The sequence below is a fragment of the Penicillium soppii genome (assembly GCF_028829465.1).
Source record: "Penicillium soppii strain IBT 18220 chromosome Unknown utg000003l, whole genome shotgun sequence".
Classification (NCBI taxonomy): domain Eukaryota; kingdom Fungi; phylum Ascomycota; class Eurotiomycetes; order Eurotiales; family Aspergillaceae; genus Penicillium; species Penicillium soppii.
The window spans coordinates 1,874,413-1,889,272 of record NW_026643233.1 but is presented as its reverse complement, the minus strand read 5'-3'; the positions used below and the strand labels follow the sequence as shown (position 1 = coordinate 1,889,272).

Genomic DNA, 14,860 nt, shown 5'->3' with positions numbered 1-14,860 from the left:
TAAGGATCTAGTCGCAGTCGCAGTCGCAGTGGCAGTCGTGGTGATGGGTCATGGATGATGGTCATGGTGCTGGTTACAATCACGGTCAAGTGGTACAGTGTGGTGTCCTGGCCATCGAGCGAAACCCTCCTGCTCTCATCCTATCTCACACAATCTGTTAGTACTGACAAGCCATCTGCAACAAAGAGGGAAATGCAAAGTATAAGGAAATGCCTCGGGCAGAGAGAGAAATGAGAAGTCTCCGGTCTAACTGCAGAAAGAAGAGTCGCACAGTCAGGGTGATCCACCACTCCCTGGGCGTCCATTACTCGACACCGCACGGAAATAAAGTCCGGAAGTCCACAATGTTTCATTCCGGCACAGCCCCTTTTGATAATATCTAGAGCATTGTGCCTCAGGGTGCGAAAATAAGGAGAGACCTGTGTCTGTGTCGCCATGCCGAAAACTTGGTCTTTTCTCTTCTTCCCACCCAATTTGCCACGGAGACGCAGAAGACGTCGCTTGAGTAGCTCATAACTGGGCCGTTAGTTTCTTGATCCCGAGGTTTGCTTCATTTTTCCACCCCGTTCATCCCCCGATGATTCGTCCATTGAGATTCTAGCGTGCCGCGGTCGACGAGCCTGCGTCGCCATGATCCACCATGTGGGCAGTGAGACTCTGCTGCCGTGTATTGTCATACCAGGTTGTACCCGGTTCCATGTATTTCGATTTCGATTTCGATTTCTCAAAGATGCCCGGCTGCTCTTTATCAATATACTCGACGGCGAATAAGGTCGCAGATTTCGAGCCATCAAATGGAATACGATCACCTTATTGTCCAATTTTGCTTGCCTTTCAAGAGACCACACAGCGACCTCTTTTCGCTATTGAACCTTCGGGGACACACACGGAGCTTTGGCACTAATAATGGGACGAAATGACTAAACAGAGCCGTCGGATATGCAAATCCGACAGGGCGACCGACCATCATCAGCCGAAAAGACAGGTGAAAGATGGAAAAGGACGAAAAAATGCGTCATGCGTTAATCGTCTACCATTTCAAAGTGCAGCATTTTTTGCTTTTTCTCTCTCTTTTCTTTTGAACATATGCAAGGATATCAACCTCGCAAGGTTAGATAACAATGATAACAACCAAGAGCAAAATAAATCAAACACCAAAAAACCCTAAGGAGCTGTCTTGAGCTCTTCCAAAGGAAATCAACATTATACCTTCACTTCTCGGTGCCAATCACCGCAACTGCCAATCGTCGAAAGCCAACCATATTGGCGAGACTTCAGATCCGAAATGAAAGTGTAAGACCGGACGTTGAAGAGTCAAGGATTGACATTGAGGTCAGACATTGAGGTCTGACATTGAAGTCCGCAGCTAATCAAACTCATAAATTCCGAACTGGCTGAACGGCTTGATGAATATCTTGGTTTGAGGCACCGGATCGGATGAGGGATACGATTCGGTCGACGGCGGCAGTGTCACCATCTTGAATGCTGGAGATCAAATCCTTCAAAAACCTTCGGTAATATTCCAGGTCATGTTCCTGTTGAGTGGTCTGCTGGTCACTTTGAGATAGCTCGGCGGGGGCTTCGCTAATGGTGGGGGCCATGTCGTTTCAGCTTTCATTCGTCACGATTATTGACATAGGTATTGCAGAGAAGAGATTGATGAAGGGGATGTGTGAGGGAAGAGATACAAACAATGACAAAATTACAGTCAAGGGCTGGCACCAATACGAGGAGAATGAAGACGAAAGGGCCACTTACCTTCCTTCAACCGCTGGCGTGACCTGTCTTCCCTGGCGGGTGGCTTCTTGGCCGTTGGTGCGCTCTGGCATGATGATTAGGGTGATGTTGCCACCTTACGTCGGGTTAAGAGCCGAGTTGGCGGGGTTTGGTTCGGTAATGGGAAATATCTCCTAACCAAAGCCTAGAAGAAGGTCTTCCATTGGCGGAAATGGGAGGTTAGCAACCAGACATTCTGAACCAACCTGATGAAAGGAAATTGAATCAGATGATTCTAGGGTCAAGTATAAGGTACGGATAAGATGAAGTTGTAATGTGGGCCCTGGGGAAGGGTAGAACCCAAAGAACTGTGCGAGCATACAGGTCTGTATATATTTGGATACTTCTATTTCTCTTCAGCAATGATACCGTGGATTTGAAAAGGAAGAGAGATACATATAAAGGTGAGTCGAAAAGAAGAAGAAGCGAATTGAGAGATCGAATCGAGTGAAAAGAGGCGGGACTTAAAAGGGAAAAAAAGATACCTTAGGCAGATGTCATTGCCGCCTGTGTCGAATATATTTTTCCCGGTATAAACATCATGCAATAAGGGTGTTATCTGACTCCAAACCTCTCTAGTTTGTTCCTCTACTTGGGGATTTTAGGAAAAGTCCAATGAAAAGAATAATAATATTAAAAAAACGCCTCAAAAAGGATGGGCAATGCGTTGGAGAGAGAAGTGAACTTGAAAGCGGTTGAGACTGCCAGCCAATAGGGTGTTCTGAAGGACGTATTTCACCCCCATTTTCGGGATTTAGTAGTAGGATCTTGGTCTTGTCTTTTTCTTTCTTTTCTTGACTTCTCTGGATCCATTTTTCCCTCTCTCTTTCTATTGAATTTGTGGAGGAGTTGGAGTCTTTGGTTAGGGGAAATATTGCATTGCGTTGTGGCAAGAACAGTCCTGAGATAAACCGAGACCGTGGGGCGCAAGTGAACTTCTTGTCCACAATGTTGAGGTCGCCCTACGATATTGTAGCTATCACACCGAAATACATACCTCAATAAGTGGAGTCCATGGGTCGCGGGAATGAGTTTCCACCCAGAAAAGTTGGAATATTCGCTGGTGAGGCTTGGTGCTCTGGAGACACCTAACCCACATACTCTAAATTCGGCCTCACGATGTGTTGTTTGTACCGCCATCTGCAGGCTCATCTTGATGCAGGAACTAGTTTTCGGCCCAATTCACATCTGGACCCTCCACATTTCACCTCGATTGCCACGATGATACGACGCCTCATTGACGAAGCGGGAATGGATTATGGATACCCAAGCTGTCAGACCATCAGGGTATCGCAATCAATAAGGAGAGATGAGCCTATCAAACCGTGATGGGCCACAGAAAGCGATGGGAGCCTCGTTCACCGTGTCCAAATCGGGATGCAGATGCAGCTCAGTAGACACTTTCTATGCTAGAGATGCCCGGAGTGGTTTGGTGCACAAGGGTCATTCTTGGTTGTGCAGGTACGGGGTTCGCACACAATGCTTGCCCAGGTAAAATGACGTTGAGACGATCGCTGACTCACTCATTCCCCGTAGAACAAACATCAGCATGTCCTTCCGTTGGAACGTCGATATTGATCCGGGCCCTTTGTAACCTTTCCCTCATCCGATGACAACATCCATCTTGGCGGTTCACCTCCGTTCCCATCACAACTAACTATCATGTTGGTCACACTTCGATGCAATTTTATGCATATCAGATCCATTTTGGCATTTTGAAGAAAGCGTGTGATCCGGGCGAATGAGTTGACTAAAGTTCGCTGGTTGCAAACCCTTACCCCTCGACGACCGCCTCCTCCCTTCTCTCCTCGCTGTACTTGTTTCGCCATCTTTGATCACATTTTTTCGATTACCCCCTCAACACCCGCCACGATCGATTTGTGTTGCTCGATCGCTTGGGGTCCTGAGGAATTTGCGACTTTGACACTAGTGCGCGACAAGGGGTATACCAGGCTGTGGCAAAGCGAACATATCAGCAATTGCCGCTCCTCCTCGAATCGACGACGACGTGTTGGGGCAAATATGACAGGATACAAACTTCTCGGAAGGATCTGATATACCTTTGGATCTCAAGGAGCAGCTTCACTCGTGAGGTAACCATCCGGCCTCCTTAGCGCGCCTTGATGACCGTATTCTGGACTCGGTCGAGGGTATGCATGGCCTTGGAACAAGAAATCGAAGCATTGGAACTGTCACCGTTCTGGTGTATAGCGACTATTGAGCGTCGTCCTTGAAAGCCGTTCAACGTCGCTAGTATGGGATGATTGGTGACCGTACCGCATACGACGACCCGAACAAAACTCTTTCCGGATGAAATACGAACCCAATGGGAACAGGGTAAGAGTACAGTTCAAATGCAGTCAGTCAATGTCCTTGTGCCATAGACAAAAGCTCAGCCCCGGTTCATGCGTCCATCAAGCGTCTGGTGCACTTTGGATTCAGTGAAGCCTTTTCAGAGCTGAAGTGAGGCCTCTAAGCCATTTTCGTTTTTCGGGATGACTCTTTATTGATATTTAGGTCTGGTAGATGGCAGTGGAATTTGTCAAATTGACCCGTTGATTTTCCAAAGGTCATTGTCTTAATTGACTGAGTTGAGGTGGTCGACGGTTGTTCTTATACATCAACATAGAGTCCACGTCACACGGCAGTCAATGCTGGAGACCCCTAGTAAAAGACAAAAGATAGTATGATCGTTGACGCGTGCCTTGAGGGTTTCCTTGTTGAATCACATTGATTCGCCCTGTTATCAATCTCCCACCGTGTCACGGGATCCATTGGCACCATCGCCAACCTCGTCAATGTGGTCTTTGTCGAGGCCGTCCATGTGCATCGACGGCGAGTCGAGTATCTGATTTGCTCGTGATCTGAGTCAAGCAACATGTTGTTTTTTGACCTTGCAACCGTTGAAGACTTATGTTCAGTTGTTTGTTGGAACAGATCTTATTGTCGCGGGTGCCTGTCATACAATATTTGGTTCTTGGGCCTGAGTTAGGTGTATGGATGGGAATACTGATGCTTCATCTAGAACCACTCCAGTTGGACGGTTCTGATTGCCGTGTTTCTTCGTTAATGGTGAATTCTTGCTGGAGGGATGATGGGTATCGATGTCGACCTTCCTACCACTCATCAAAAACGTGTGTGATCGGGCAATTTTCGTCGTGTTGCTCGTCCATGACCATTTGATGCCAAGCAATGCTGCTGTGGATCATCGCGAGGTATCGAAATTGTTCAATCTACTCGGAGTCAGTCCCTGCACTGCGGTTAATAGGCTGCTTCATCGTGGCCAGCTCAGCGCACGACCAGGTAGTTGCCTTCCGTTGATCTTTCACTAATATAAATCTGTTCAGACCATGGCGGTGATGCAACTGATGATACAAACACGATGTTTCTTTGAGGAAGAACTAGGCCCACAAAGCCTGTTTAGCCTCGAAGCAGGGCCCTAGGTGGCACTCGACTCCTTGGACTCTTCAAGGCAACGCTCCAATGGTTCCCTGCGATGGTCAACGAAGTCGGTGGGTCTAGTCCCAAAGGTGTTTTCCAGCCATTTTTCCTGTCTAGCAGACGACGAATGGCTTCTATGAAAAGATTGAAAAGAATCAGCCGTTTTTTTCGTTGAAGGAAAAAAGGAAAAAAGGAAAAAAGGAAGGAAGAAAAGAAAACAGCGAAAGCCCTACCCTTCACCCTGTGCCGCCAATTGGGTCCACCGGCTATCAAGGAAAATAGTTCCTGGTGAGGTTATTGGGCAATCCACTAGAAGAACAAACACTGCAATAAACGTCAGACTTGCGTTGGACTCTGAAAATTGTCCAGCCAGTAATTCCGACCTCGCGGCTGTGTTTCGCTAATCGATAAACATATTGACAGTGATTTTCAGATGATATCGAAGTTCCTGGGTGTGAGCAATCGATCGCTAGGACACATGTCTGGTCAGGATCCAGGGCTCAGCCTTCAAATACAACCCGATGGTACATGCATACATACGATACATAGTCACACGTGATCCCAGGTACCGGGTATGCTTTCGGTGGCTGATACTAAACAAAACTCCAATTACATTTACAAATCACGATCATTTGCATGTTATGAAGCCTTGTCTAGTGTTGCCGACTTGCCCGTTCATTACATCTAGGCCTTCGCGTTGTAATGATATCGACTGGGTCAGTGACTGCTTGACCTTGACACCATCATCGACCCTATCGATTGGCGAAGTCAGGTTGCTTTCCTCTACACATATTGACCTCGATTCATGTATGCATATGTAAGATACATGCTCCCTGAAAGTCTGGATTGTTCCGTGTAACAAGTGGTGTGGGGATAGTATCCCCTGGTCAGCTAACGTGTCTTCCACGGAGAAACTGAGAGCGAGTCAGTAGTTAGTCATTGCCCAGGTCCCTTGGTTCGATTTACATACATACATGCATAGTCCTATTGACAACTAATATACATACATATATATGTAGTCAATGGTAGACTTGGCGTTGAAGCTGATTCTGATTGAAGGTTTATTGTACCTGACTACAATGTGCTTTCCCTTTTAGGTAATATGCTCGGTATAGGAAAATTGACTCGAAATACAGTATTTTACCTCTGCCTATAACTACATGGTCGTCAAACATCATTCTGCATCAATTGAGCCTGACAAGAACAATCCTACATGTGTCTACATGTGCATTGAGCAAATATACATTGTCCAGTAATCTCGTCCTACCTAGGTAGGCACCAATCACCACAGACCCCGATATTGTTGTCTTCAATAATATCGATATGTGATCTATCAGGGTGCTTCTCCGAATGTCTGTATGCAGACGTCTTCAGCCACACGTTCATACTTTCAACGCGAGTTTGAATAAACCAAGGCCATTAATCAAGTTGATTACAACAAGTGGACTGACTGACCACTACCATTGAAAGCTGCCTAGTTGACAAATTTGGCATGTCGCACGTCTCTCGAAAGTTCTGTTGTTGTGGTTCTGACGGAATCTGTGTCGCGCGCATTCCACACGCGCACCCAAAAATGTCGGCACAGCCAACCCCAAACACAGTCCTCCCTTGCGGGGGCAACTTATGGGCCTGGAGGATTCCTGAAAGACGCGTCAAGTTTTAATAACTAGCCCTGTTTCTTCGATCGGTCGTTAGTCCCCCTGAAACAACTCATCCAACACCCGGCAACCGGCACCACTAACCTAGGTACATATCGGTAACATCAGCAAGAAGGATAACGAGGATCTCTTTAAGCTCAATTCCGCGATGCATTTGCCTACCCTCCTTTTAGGCGTGTCTTTCGCCTCGGCATACGCCCGCCAACAGTTTGGCCCTGGTCCCGAGCGGATGAACTACCTTGCACACGCCGACGGGGGTCAAAACCAGGGCCAGAATGAAGGCCAGAACTACGGTCAGAATCAGGGTCAAAACCAAGGACAGAACAAAGGCCAGAACTACGGTCAGAATCAAGGACAAAACTACGGTCAGAACGAAGGCCAGAACCATGGTCAAAACCAAGGACAGAATGAAGGTCAGAACGAAGGGCAAAACCAAGGCCAGAACGAAGGGCACACCTACAATCAGATCGCGAATCAAATCGGAAATCACAACGGCAACAATGATTACAGTGGCAATATCGACGGGAACTACGGCGGAAACTACGACGACGGCAACTACGACGACGGCAACTATGACGGCAATGGAAGCCACGACGACTATGATGGCTACCAGCAGAACGACGTCCACAATGCTCAAGCCTCAGCACCAGCTCTGGTCCCAAGCCCGGCTTCATCGCCTCCCGTCCACAGCACCTTTGCGGTTCGCCCTTCCCCAGCTGTCGTGTCCAATGCTCCAATTGCGTCCAGTGCTCGCCCGCAAGTGCAGGCTCCGGCACCTGGTTATTCCTACAACTATCCCAGCCCTGTGGCCCCAAAGCCGCAGATCCACTCCAATGCGCCTGTAGCATCCAGCGCGCCGGCTGCGTATGCTCCGATCTACCAGGCTCCTGCGCCTCAACCATCGGCTTATCAGGCTCCAGTGTATCAAGCTCCGGCTCAAGCTCCTCCAGCCCAGGCGCCTCGTCCTCCTGTTGATCAAGCCCCTGCCCAGGCTCCTCGTCCCCAGGCACCAGCAGCTCAACCACCAACCCAAAAGTCCTCTCCCCAAGCCCCTGCCCCTCAAGCACCCCCTGCTCAAAAACCTCACATTGAGGAATCAAACGGATGGGATATGCCAAATCAACAACAAGCCTCTGCCCCCAAGCCAAAGCCTGAGCCCAAGCCTGCTCCTGCTCCCGTACCAGCACCAGCACCGGCCCAAGAACCCAGTCAAGCCCAAACTCAACCCGACTCCCATGGCCCCGTGGATGACTCATACGGCCATAACTCCAACTCTAATGAGGACGCGCCTCCTGTCGGCCCGGCCGACTCGGTCCCTGACTCGGTGCCTGCGGGAGCCTCCGGTGGCATCGCACCCATTGATCCCCTCCAGCCCGGCAGTAATCTTGCGCCTGCGCTCCCTAACAAGCCGCAACACGGGAAGGATGAAGGAAATACATTCTGTATGGGCAGATGCTACACTGACCCCGATGACGCGAAGTGCGAAAAGCCTTACGTGAGTTTTTTTTTTTTCCTTCTTCTCGGCTTTGATCTACCCCTTCTGAGTATATGCTGACGCGTTTCTAGTCTGAGCCTGTCTTCAAGTCGTCCAAGGGATGCTACATGTGCTGCTTTACTTCTGGGGACTTCTAAGGTGTAGTTGGTTGGTTCGATTTGATGGGTCCATTGATAGTGAAGTTGGAACAGAGTGGATTGTCTATCCAAAGACGCAGAATTTAATTAGTTAGTTCAATGCTCTTGGAATGTTCTTCATGTTTTGTTCAAAGAGACTTGGGAGAATGCAGAACTCCGGCTCTTATTTTTGAAACTCCGATTCTTCGTTCAATTCTCACTTCGTTTATGCTTCTTTGCAGTCATTTATTTCTTCCTTTTGAATCTTTCAAACTCGACTAGAGAAAGTTTATAGTTATTGTATGCGGGGGGTCTTCGATCATATATGGATGCATTATGGATCTTAGCCCTAACCCCGTGGGGAACAATATAACGATGAAAGATCTGACTATGGTCCCCACAAACAATGGAGACTTGAATCGAGAATTTAAACTATAAGCACTACCCGAGTAGTGTGATCGGGTGAAAGGATATTAATTACAGAGATCAGACAGCAAGGACACAAGGATAGTCCAAAAGGTTCATTTGATCTAGATAGATATCGCATTAAGAAAATCTATATTTGCTCTCGAGAAGATAGGGAATAAAAAGTAAAGAGAGCAAATTTTCCATCATAATCTCATTTTCCTCGCTGATAAATTGTAGCTCGCTCAGGCCCATGAAATGAAATAATCCAAAAGAATCGAAGAAAGAGAGAGAGAAATACGCGAAGACAAAAGAAACTCAAAACATCAAAGAGAAGGAAATCTCATTGTATCCCATGAGATGTTTTTTCCCCATCTTTTTTTGAACTCAGTTCTTCACGCAAGTCTCGACGGGCCGGCCGCCAATTCCCCGCGCCATACTGATAGGCGCAGAGCGTTTCTCACAGCTATCCCCCCAGACAGCACTGCTGGCAGGGAAGATGGAGCCACTGTCGGAAACATCGACAGGGCCCAGGTCGTCGTTGATGGCGATATGCGGGACAACCAGCTCGACACCCTTGGTCATGCTCGTGCCCGAGAAGTACGGGTTATGACGAGGAGGCAGCGGGCGGGCCTCGTACATGCTGCCGAGGTAGTCGGAGGCCGTGCTGCTGACGGACGAGGCCACGGATGGCGTGTGGGTCAGCGAGGGCACGTGGTTGGCACCGCCGGCCAGGGCGGGCAGACTGGACGAGCTGCGGTGGACGGTGGACCGCATTGGCTCGCCGCCGTGGAACTGCGAGAGGTAGTTCCAGGCGTCGGAGGATGACAGCGACGAGGTGCTCCGCAGTAACACGGGCTTCCACTCGGTGGGGTCAAGATCTGACTTGCCCTCGTGGGTGTGGCTGGGTTTCGTGGCGAAGGGCACACGAGTAGGAGTCATTGGGGCCACAATGGTGCGTGGAGAGAGGAGGAGGTGATGCTGGGGGAGATGTGGACATGGTGGACATTGAAGGAAGAGATGCTGAGAGAGGTTTGCAGGAGTCCTTGCGGCGACAGCTATAAAAGATAGAATTAGTATATGGATGATAAGCTTATCGTAAGCCCCAAAAATAACTCTTGGCGGAGGCAAACAAAGGGGATTGGAAGGGAATTGGAAACAGGAAAGAAGTATAGTGCTATATATAGACCGTGTGTGTGTGTTTTCTTTTGCCACATACCTTTCGCTACAATATAACAGAGAGTTGTTGGGAGTGGTAATCTGGTTTTCGCACATGGCACTGGAATCAAGTCAGCTTTTATGTTTTAGAAAAGACCGGTGTGAACGGGAACACAGGTGACGGCAGCAGGCATGTGAAGGATTTGCCAGGATGTCATAGATAAGAGGCTAGGGCTGAATCACATACCAAAAGTTGAGAAAACTGGCCATATCAAAGTCCCCGTCGTCAGTTGGCTTCGTTCCACGGTCTCGTCCTGCGCCCAGTTTGGAGATAGAGACACTGGCACTTGACGTTCCTCGACGATGTAAGACTGGACGAGTCGCCTTGGGTTTTGTATAAGGTGTCGAAGGAGAACGGCGGTGGGAGGGAATTGTTTGAGTCATAGCGGTGAGGATTGGCTTCTTTCAAATGCCTCTCTCTTAGTGTCTTATCGGGGTACCTTGCGCCGAGCACAGAGTGTGGAGTCTTTTTTTTTCTCGAATAATATTATTTTTCCCCCTTAGGGAGCACAGACTTGAGGGATATAATCAAGTTGTGATTTAGATCCGGAAATTGAACCGGGCCGGTGCAGGGTGTGTGAATTGTTTTGCCGCAAAGGTTGGAATAGAATCACCGAAGTATGGCAGGACGAAGTATGTAAATCCGAAAGGGAGAAATGCTGATAAGGTTAGAAAAAGGGTCTTTTAAACATATTATCAGGCAAGTGGTAAGATGATCATAGTCCACTATACATATGTATATGATAAAACATATATGTATAATGTATCATGTAATGATAAACAGGATAACATGGATGATTCCGAAATATCCCATTTGTTATCATTTCGTTGTGAGTGGGGGAAGATAAGGAAACTAAGACAAAAAAGGGTAAAGGAATTTGACATACCTTGTTCGATCATATACGGTTTGGAATTGACTGGAATTGGGGAGAGAGTGTAGATTGGAGAGTCAAGAAGAAAACAAAAAGCATGGTGACACGGGGGATCAATGATTGAAATATAAGAAAAAAAAGGAAAAGAGGGTGTGGAGGGGAGGAAAAGGTGTGGATGAACGTGCTGTTGCGGTAGGATGAGACGATCACATCTAGACTCGGGGAGGGGTGGAGGGTACCTTGGAAGTTCCTTCTCGGTAGCCGTGATACAAGAATCAACATAAAGGTACTTCTGAGGTACTTGGCCCCACCGAGACACGCAATTGTCCACTGAGTCACTGTGACATTTTCCTTTTCTTTTCTTTCTTTCTTTTCTTTTTTCTATAAATAATACATACGTAGGAACGTCCTGTCGATGGATCATTGGATGTTTGTGAATGTCTAGACCGTGAATTGACTCTGAATTGTTCATTTTCTACATCTGTATGTATATGGTATGTATCTTCGATCATATCCCGGACCTCTTCATGAAACGCACGGATTGCGTGGGACTTCCAACTTGCTTCTTGCAGATGAGGTGCAGTAGCGTAGGGAGCATATCTCCGGTCAGATCTGGCGTGATTGACCCATATCTCTAGGGGTTTCTTTCTTTCTTTCTTCCCATATAAAGCATGCCCTGGCATAGTGCATTACCGTGATGAGGAAATCAGAGTCAAAATGACACCATTATACCATAAAATACTGGCTCTACACAAAAGAATTGCCCAAGTGACGATCGGAGGGTAGAATTATGTCTAATCAGAGATTGCGATAATGGAATAACCAATTCGGCAGCGGCGACAAACCCGAAAATGAATCGGAAATCTAGAATGCCGCCAACCCAGACACGTAGTCGATCAGCAGAAGATACGTACAATCGACGGACGTCCTACGGAGTAGGTGGGAACACCCAAAGTCGTCACAGGTTCTAGCCAAATACTAATCGTCGATCTTCCGAATTGTTTCATCTTGGGGAAAACTGGGGCTATTGTTCTAGTCTTCCTGTTGTTGACAAATAATCTACGTCAGAAGATGTCTTTCCCTTTTGGTTGGTGGTGAGATCCACCAGAAATGTCTTCAACTTGTCTTGACATGTCTTCCCTAAATAATTAAATGGGGTTATGGCGGAGATGAAACCGTGGAATCATCCAATGAGGGTATACAATTTCACAGGCCGAACCTGACATCTTTAATTGTTGGGGCCTAATGAAGATATCTGTCAACATAGACGTAATCAAACCACAAAAATAAAAATAAAAATTGGAAAATTGGAAACGAAAGGGACAAAGTCGATGATTCGCCTGTGGAGAAAGTGACGTTTGGCAATGGTCTCGATTCTCGGGTATCTACTATTATAATACTATATCACTATATCATACAAAACACACAAATAATGGCTCATACTTTATCAACCTCCATAGGATCCCTGGACTCCCCTGAATGTGCTGCTGGAGGCGCTGGAGGCGCTGGTTGAGGCGCTGTAGTAACCGGAGTGGGGGTAGAGGGAACCTCGCTATTGGCAGCCTTGGTCTCCTTCCCTGTAATCGATTCGGCCAGATCATGCACCGGATATCGAGTCCCTAGGCCCTGCTTACTAGCATATGAAAATCGCTCGGGAACTCCACGGGCAGCCTCGGCCGGCCCGACGAAACATCCAAGCATCGCGCTCCAGATGTATCCTTCTGTGAGCATCCGCCGGATTTGCCCATAGGCGTAGGAATTAGCATAGGGTAGACCAGTCCCTGGATCGCGGTATCGCGATGGCAGGGAAGTGATGACGCAAAGCGATGACGAGATTTTGGTTAGCCGAGCGGGCTTTTTGGCATTGAAGTACATGCTGTATTTCGATTTTTGTGCCGTTGCATAGTCAAAGTTTTCCAGAATCGTGAGAGTGCGTCCCGTGTGCTCGATTACTGGAGGCCCTTCTGGTACTTCTGGCGGTGCTAGTCCCTCCATCTTCACATTCGCTGATGGCGGTTGGAGCTGTACAATCTGTGACGTGGACGGTTGGTTTAGGCTCGGAGAGAGGGCGCTTTCGGGCACCGTGGCTTGAGCAGGTGTTGCAGCGGCCGATGCAGTGGGAGGGGCCAGTGCCACTGCAGGATCGATAGACGTGACCTTTTCAACAGGCTGAGATTCGCTCGACGATGTTGGAAGTGCAGTCGGCCCAACATCATGTGGGGTAGTGGGTTCTGCCACAGTAGGTTGGGCATCGGTCACATCTGGTGTGGCCAAAGTTGATTTATCTGTCGATTCTTGAACTCCTGGCCCGTCCGTTGCAGCCGCTGCAGCCGCTGGAGGTTGGTCGATATCCATAGCACCGTCGTTTTGGATTGAACCCGACGCGGGCAAATTTGGAGAAGAGCCATTGCTAGATTGTGATAGTTGGCGAGACACTTTGACCTCCACTGCGAATGATTGGCGTCTTGTTGTTGTCGCTGTTGGTGGCTCCGGAATTGGATTTTCTGCGGGAGCCTTATCTTGTGCGGGGGGCGGTCCTGATGCATCATTGTGTGCGGGGGGTCCCGTCTCTACATCACTGCCCTTTTCCTGGTCGGGACATGGTGCCGTCACGGTTGTGTTAGTTGCTGGGGATTTTGCATTTGGTTCACTAGCATCCACCTCGGCAGAGGATACAGGAACATCGACCGTACCATCAAGAGTCCCTTGAGCCGAGGTCGAAGTGTTGTCAAGGGAAGGCTTTTCCTCAGATGTCTTTTGGTCCCATACAAGAGTGGAACCAGATGGCGCTATCGTTCCAGGGGTGGTGGCAGCCTCGACCGCAATGGGGGTGGGGGGTTGATGTGGTGTGGTTGTGACAGTGGCAGTGGTCGATCCAGGGACAGGAGTCGGTCCAACAACAGGAGCAGGTGCCAATGCCTGTAGATCTGCAACAGTTTTCTCTTTGTCTTCCTTCTCCTTCTTCTTTTTCCGTGCCTCTTCCTTGTCTGGTTTTGGTTTGACGTCGATTTTGCCTACTCGCGTGAGGCGTCCATTGGTCCAGGTAGCCACACCACTCCAGTAGGATATCACGGGACCGTCGAGACGGCGATTCTGTAGTTCTTCGATCCTGGCTCGTCTTTCGTCTGCCTTTCTTTTCTCTGAAAGTTCCCAGCGATTCAAACTCTTGCTGTTGAGCCGTTCGATTCGTGCGGCTTCCACAAGATGATCTTCCTGCGTCATTTCCTTCGGCTTCAGATGTGCCTTCCGTTTCTCTGCCTCCTTCATTGTAGCGATAATGCGGACTCGTTTCTCCTGACTGTCCTTCAACCGAGCATGCGTGAGCTCCTTGTTGACCATCGTTTGTCGACGGGAGGACTGACGAGTCGGTCCGTCTTCCACCGTAGGAATCCAGGAAATGCGCTCCGACTTCTTCTTCGGACGCGGGGCGGGGGCCATGGCGGATACGGCGGTCGGGTCAATTTTGACTCGTTTGCGTAAAGTTTGGAACCTGAGATCATTCTGTGTTTTGCGCTTCTTGCGCTCGTCTTTTTGTAGTTGCTGTTCGCCTTCGTAGTCATTCTGCGCGTTCGGTCCCTGATCATCCTCATCATCCTCCGAGGATTCGAGAGCCACATCCTCCTCCGCGTCTGGGTCAACAACATCCGCAAACTCATTATCATCTTCGACTTCCTCAAACAGGAGAGCTAGGTCGTCATCGGCAGCAGCTTCGAGGAGGGCAGACATGTGGAGTCCGGCGGTGCTTCGCTTTGCGCGCCCTTTGACCAAGGACTCCACAGGAACTTCATCCTGCTCCTCTTCCGCCGAAGACTGGATCCCAGATGATGGATCATCTATAACGTCGGTCATGGTGTTGGTCATGTTGTTGGTAACGCGGCT

At 48.6% G+C, this 14,860-nt stretch overlaps 4 protein-coding genes across 4 annotated transcripts; 1 reads left to right on the top strand and 3 right to left on the bottom strand.

Annotated features, from left to right (window-relative positions):
• Window positions 1-1,376: 1,376 nt before the first annotated feature.
• On the bottom strand, window positions 1,377-1,601 carry N7529_002851 (uncharacterized protein; the record flags this gene model as incomplete). The annotated part of the gene is made up of 1 exon (XM_057238379.1): window positions 1,377-1,601. The coding sequence occupies one exon, from the start codon at window positions 1,599-1,601 to the stop codon at window positions 1,377-1,379; it is 225 nt and encodes a 74-aa protein (XP_057100990.1).
• Window positions 1,602-7,023: 5,422 nt separating this feature from the next.
• Window positions 7,024-8,507, top strand: N7529_002850 (uncharacterized protein; the record flags this gene model as incomplete). The annotated part of the gene is made up of 2 exons (XM_057238378.1): window positions 7,024-8,370; window positions 8,442-8,507. The coding sequence occupies 2 exons, from the start codon at window positions 7,024-7,026 to the stop codon at window positions 8,505-8,507; spliced, it is 1,413 nt and encodes a 470-aa protein (XP_057100989.1).
• A 771-nt stretch (window positions 8,508-9,278) lies between these two features.
• Window positions 9,279-10,493, bottom strand: N7529_002849 (uncharacterized protein; the record flags this gene model as incomplete). The annotated part of the gene is made up of 3 exons (XM_057238377.1): window positions 9,279-10,008; window positions 10,111-10,170; window positions 10,297-10,493. The coding sequence occupies 3 exons, from the start codon at window positions 10,491-10,493 to the stop codon at window positions 9,279-9,281; spliced, it is 987 nt and encodes a 328-aa protein (XP_057100988.1).
• A 1,925-nt stretch (window positions 10,494-12,418) lies between these two features.
• On the bottom strand, window positions 12,419-14,842 carry N7529_002848 (putative signal transducer; the record flags this gene model as incomplete). The annotated part of the gene is made up of 1 exon (XM_057238376.1): window positions 12,419-14,842. The coding sequence occupies one exon, from the start codon at window positions 14,840-14,842 to the stop codon at window positions 12,419-12,421; it is 2,424 nt and encodes an 807-aa protein (XP_057100987.1).
• Window positions 14,843-14,860: the final 18 nt, after the last annotated feature.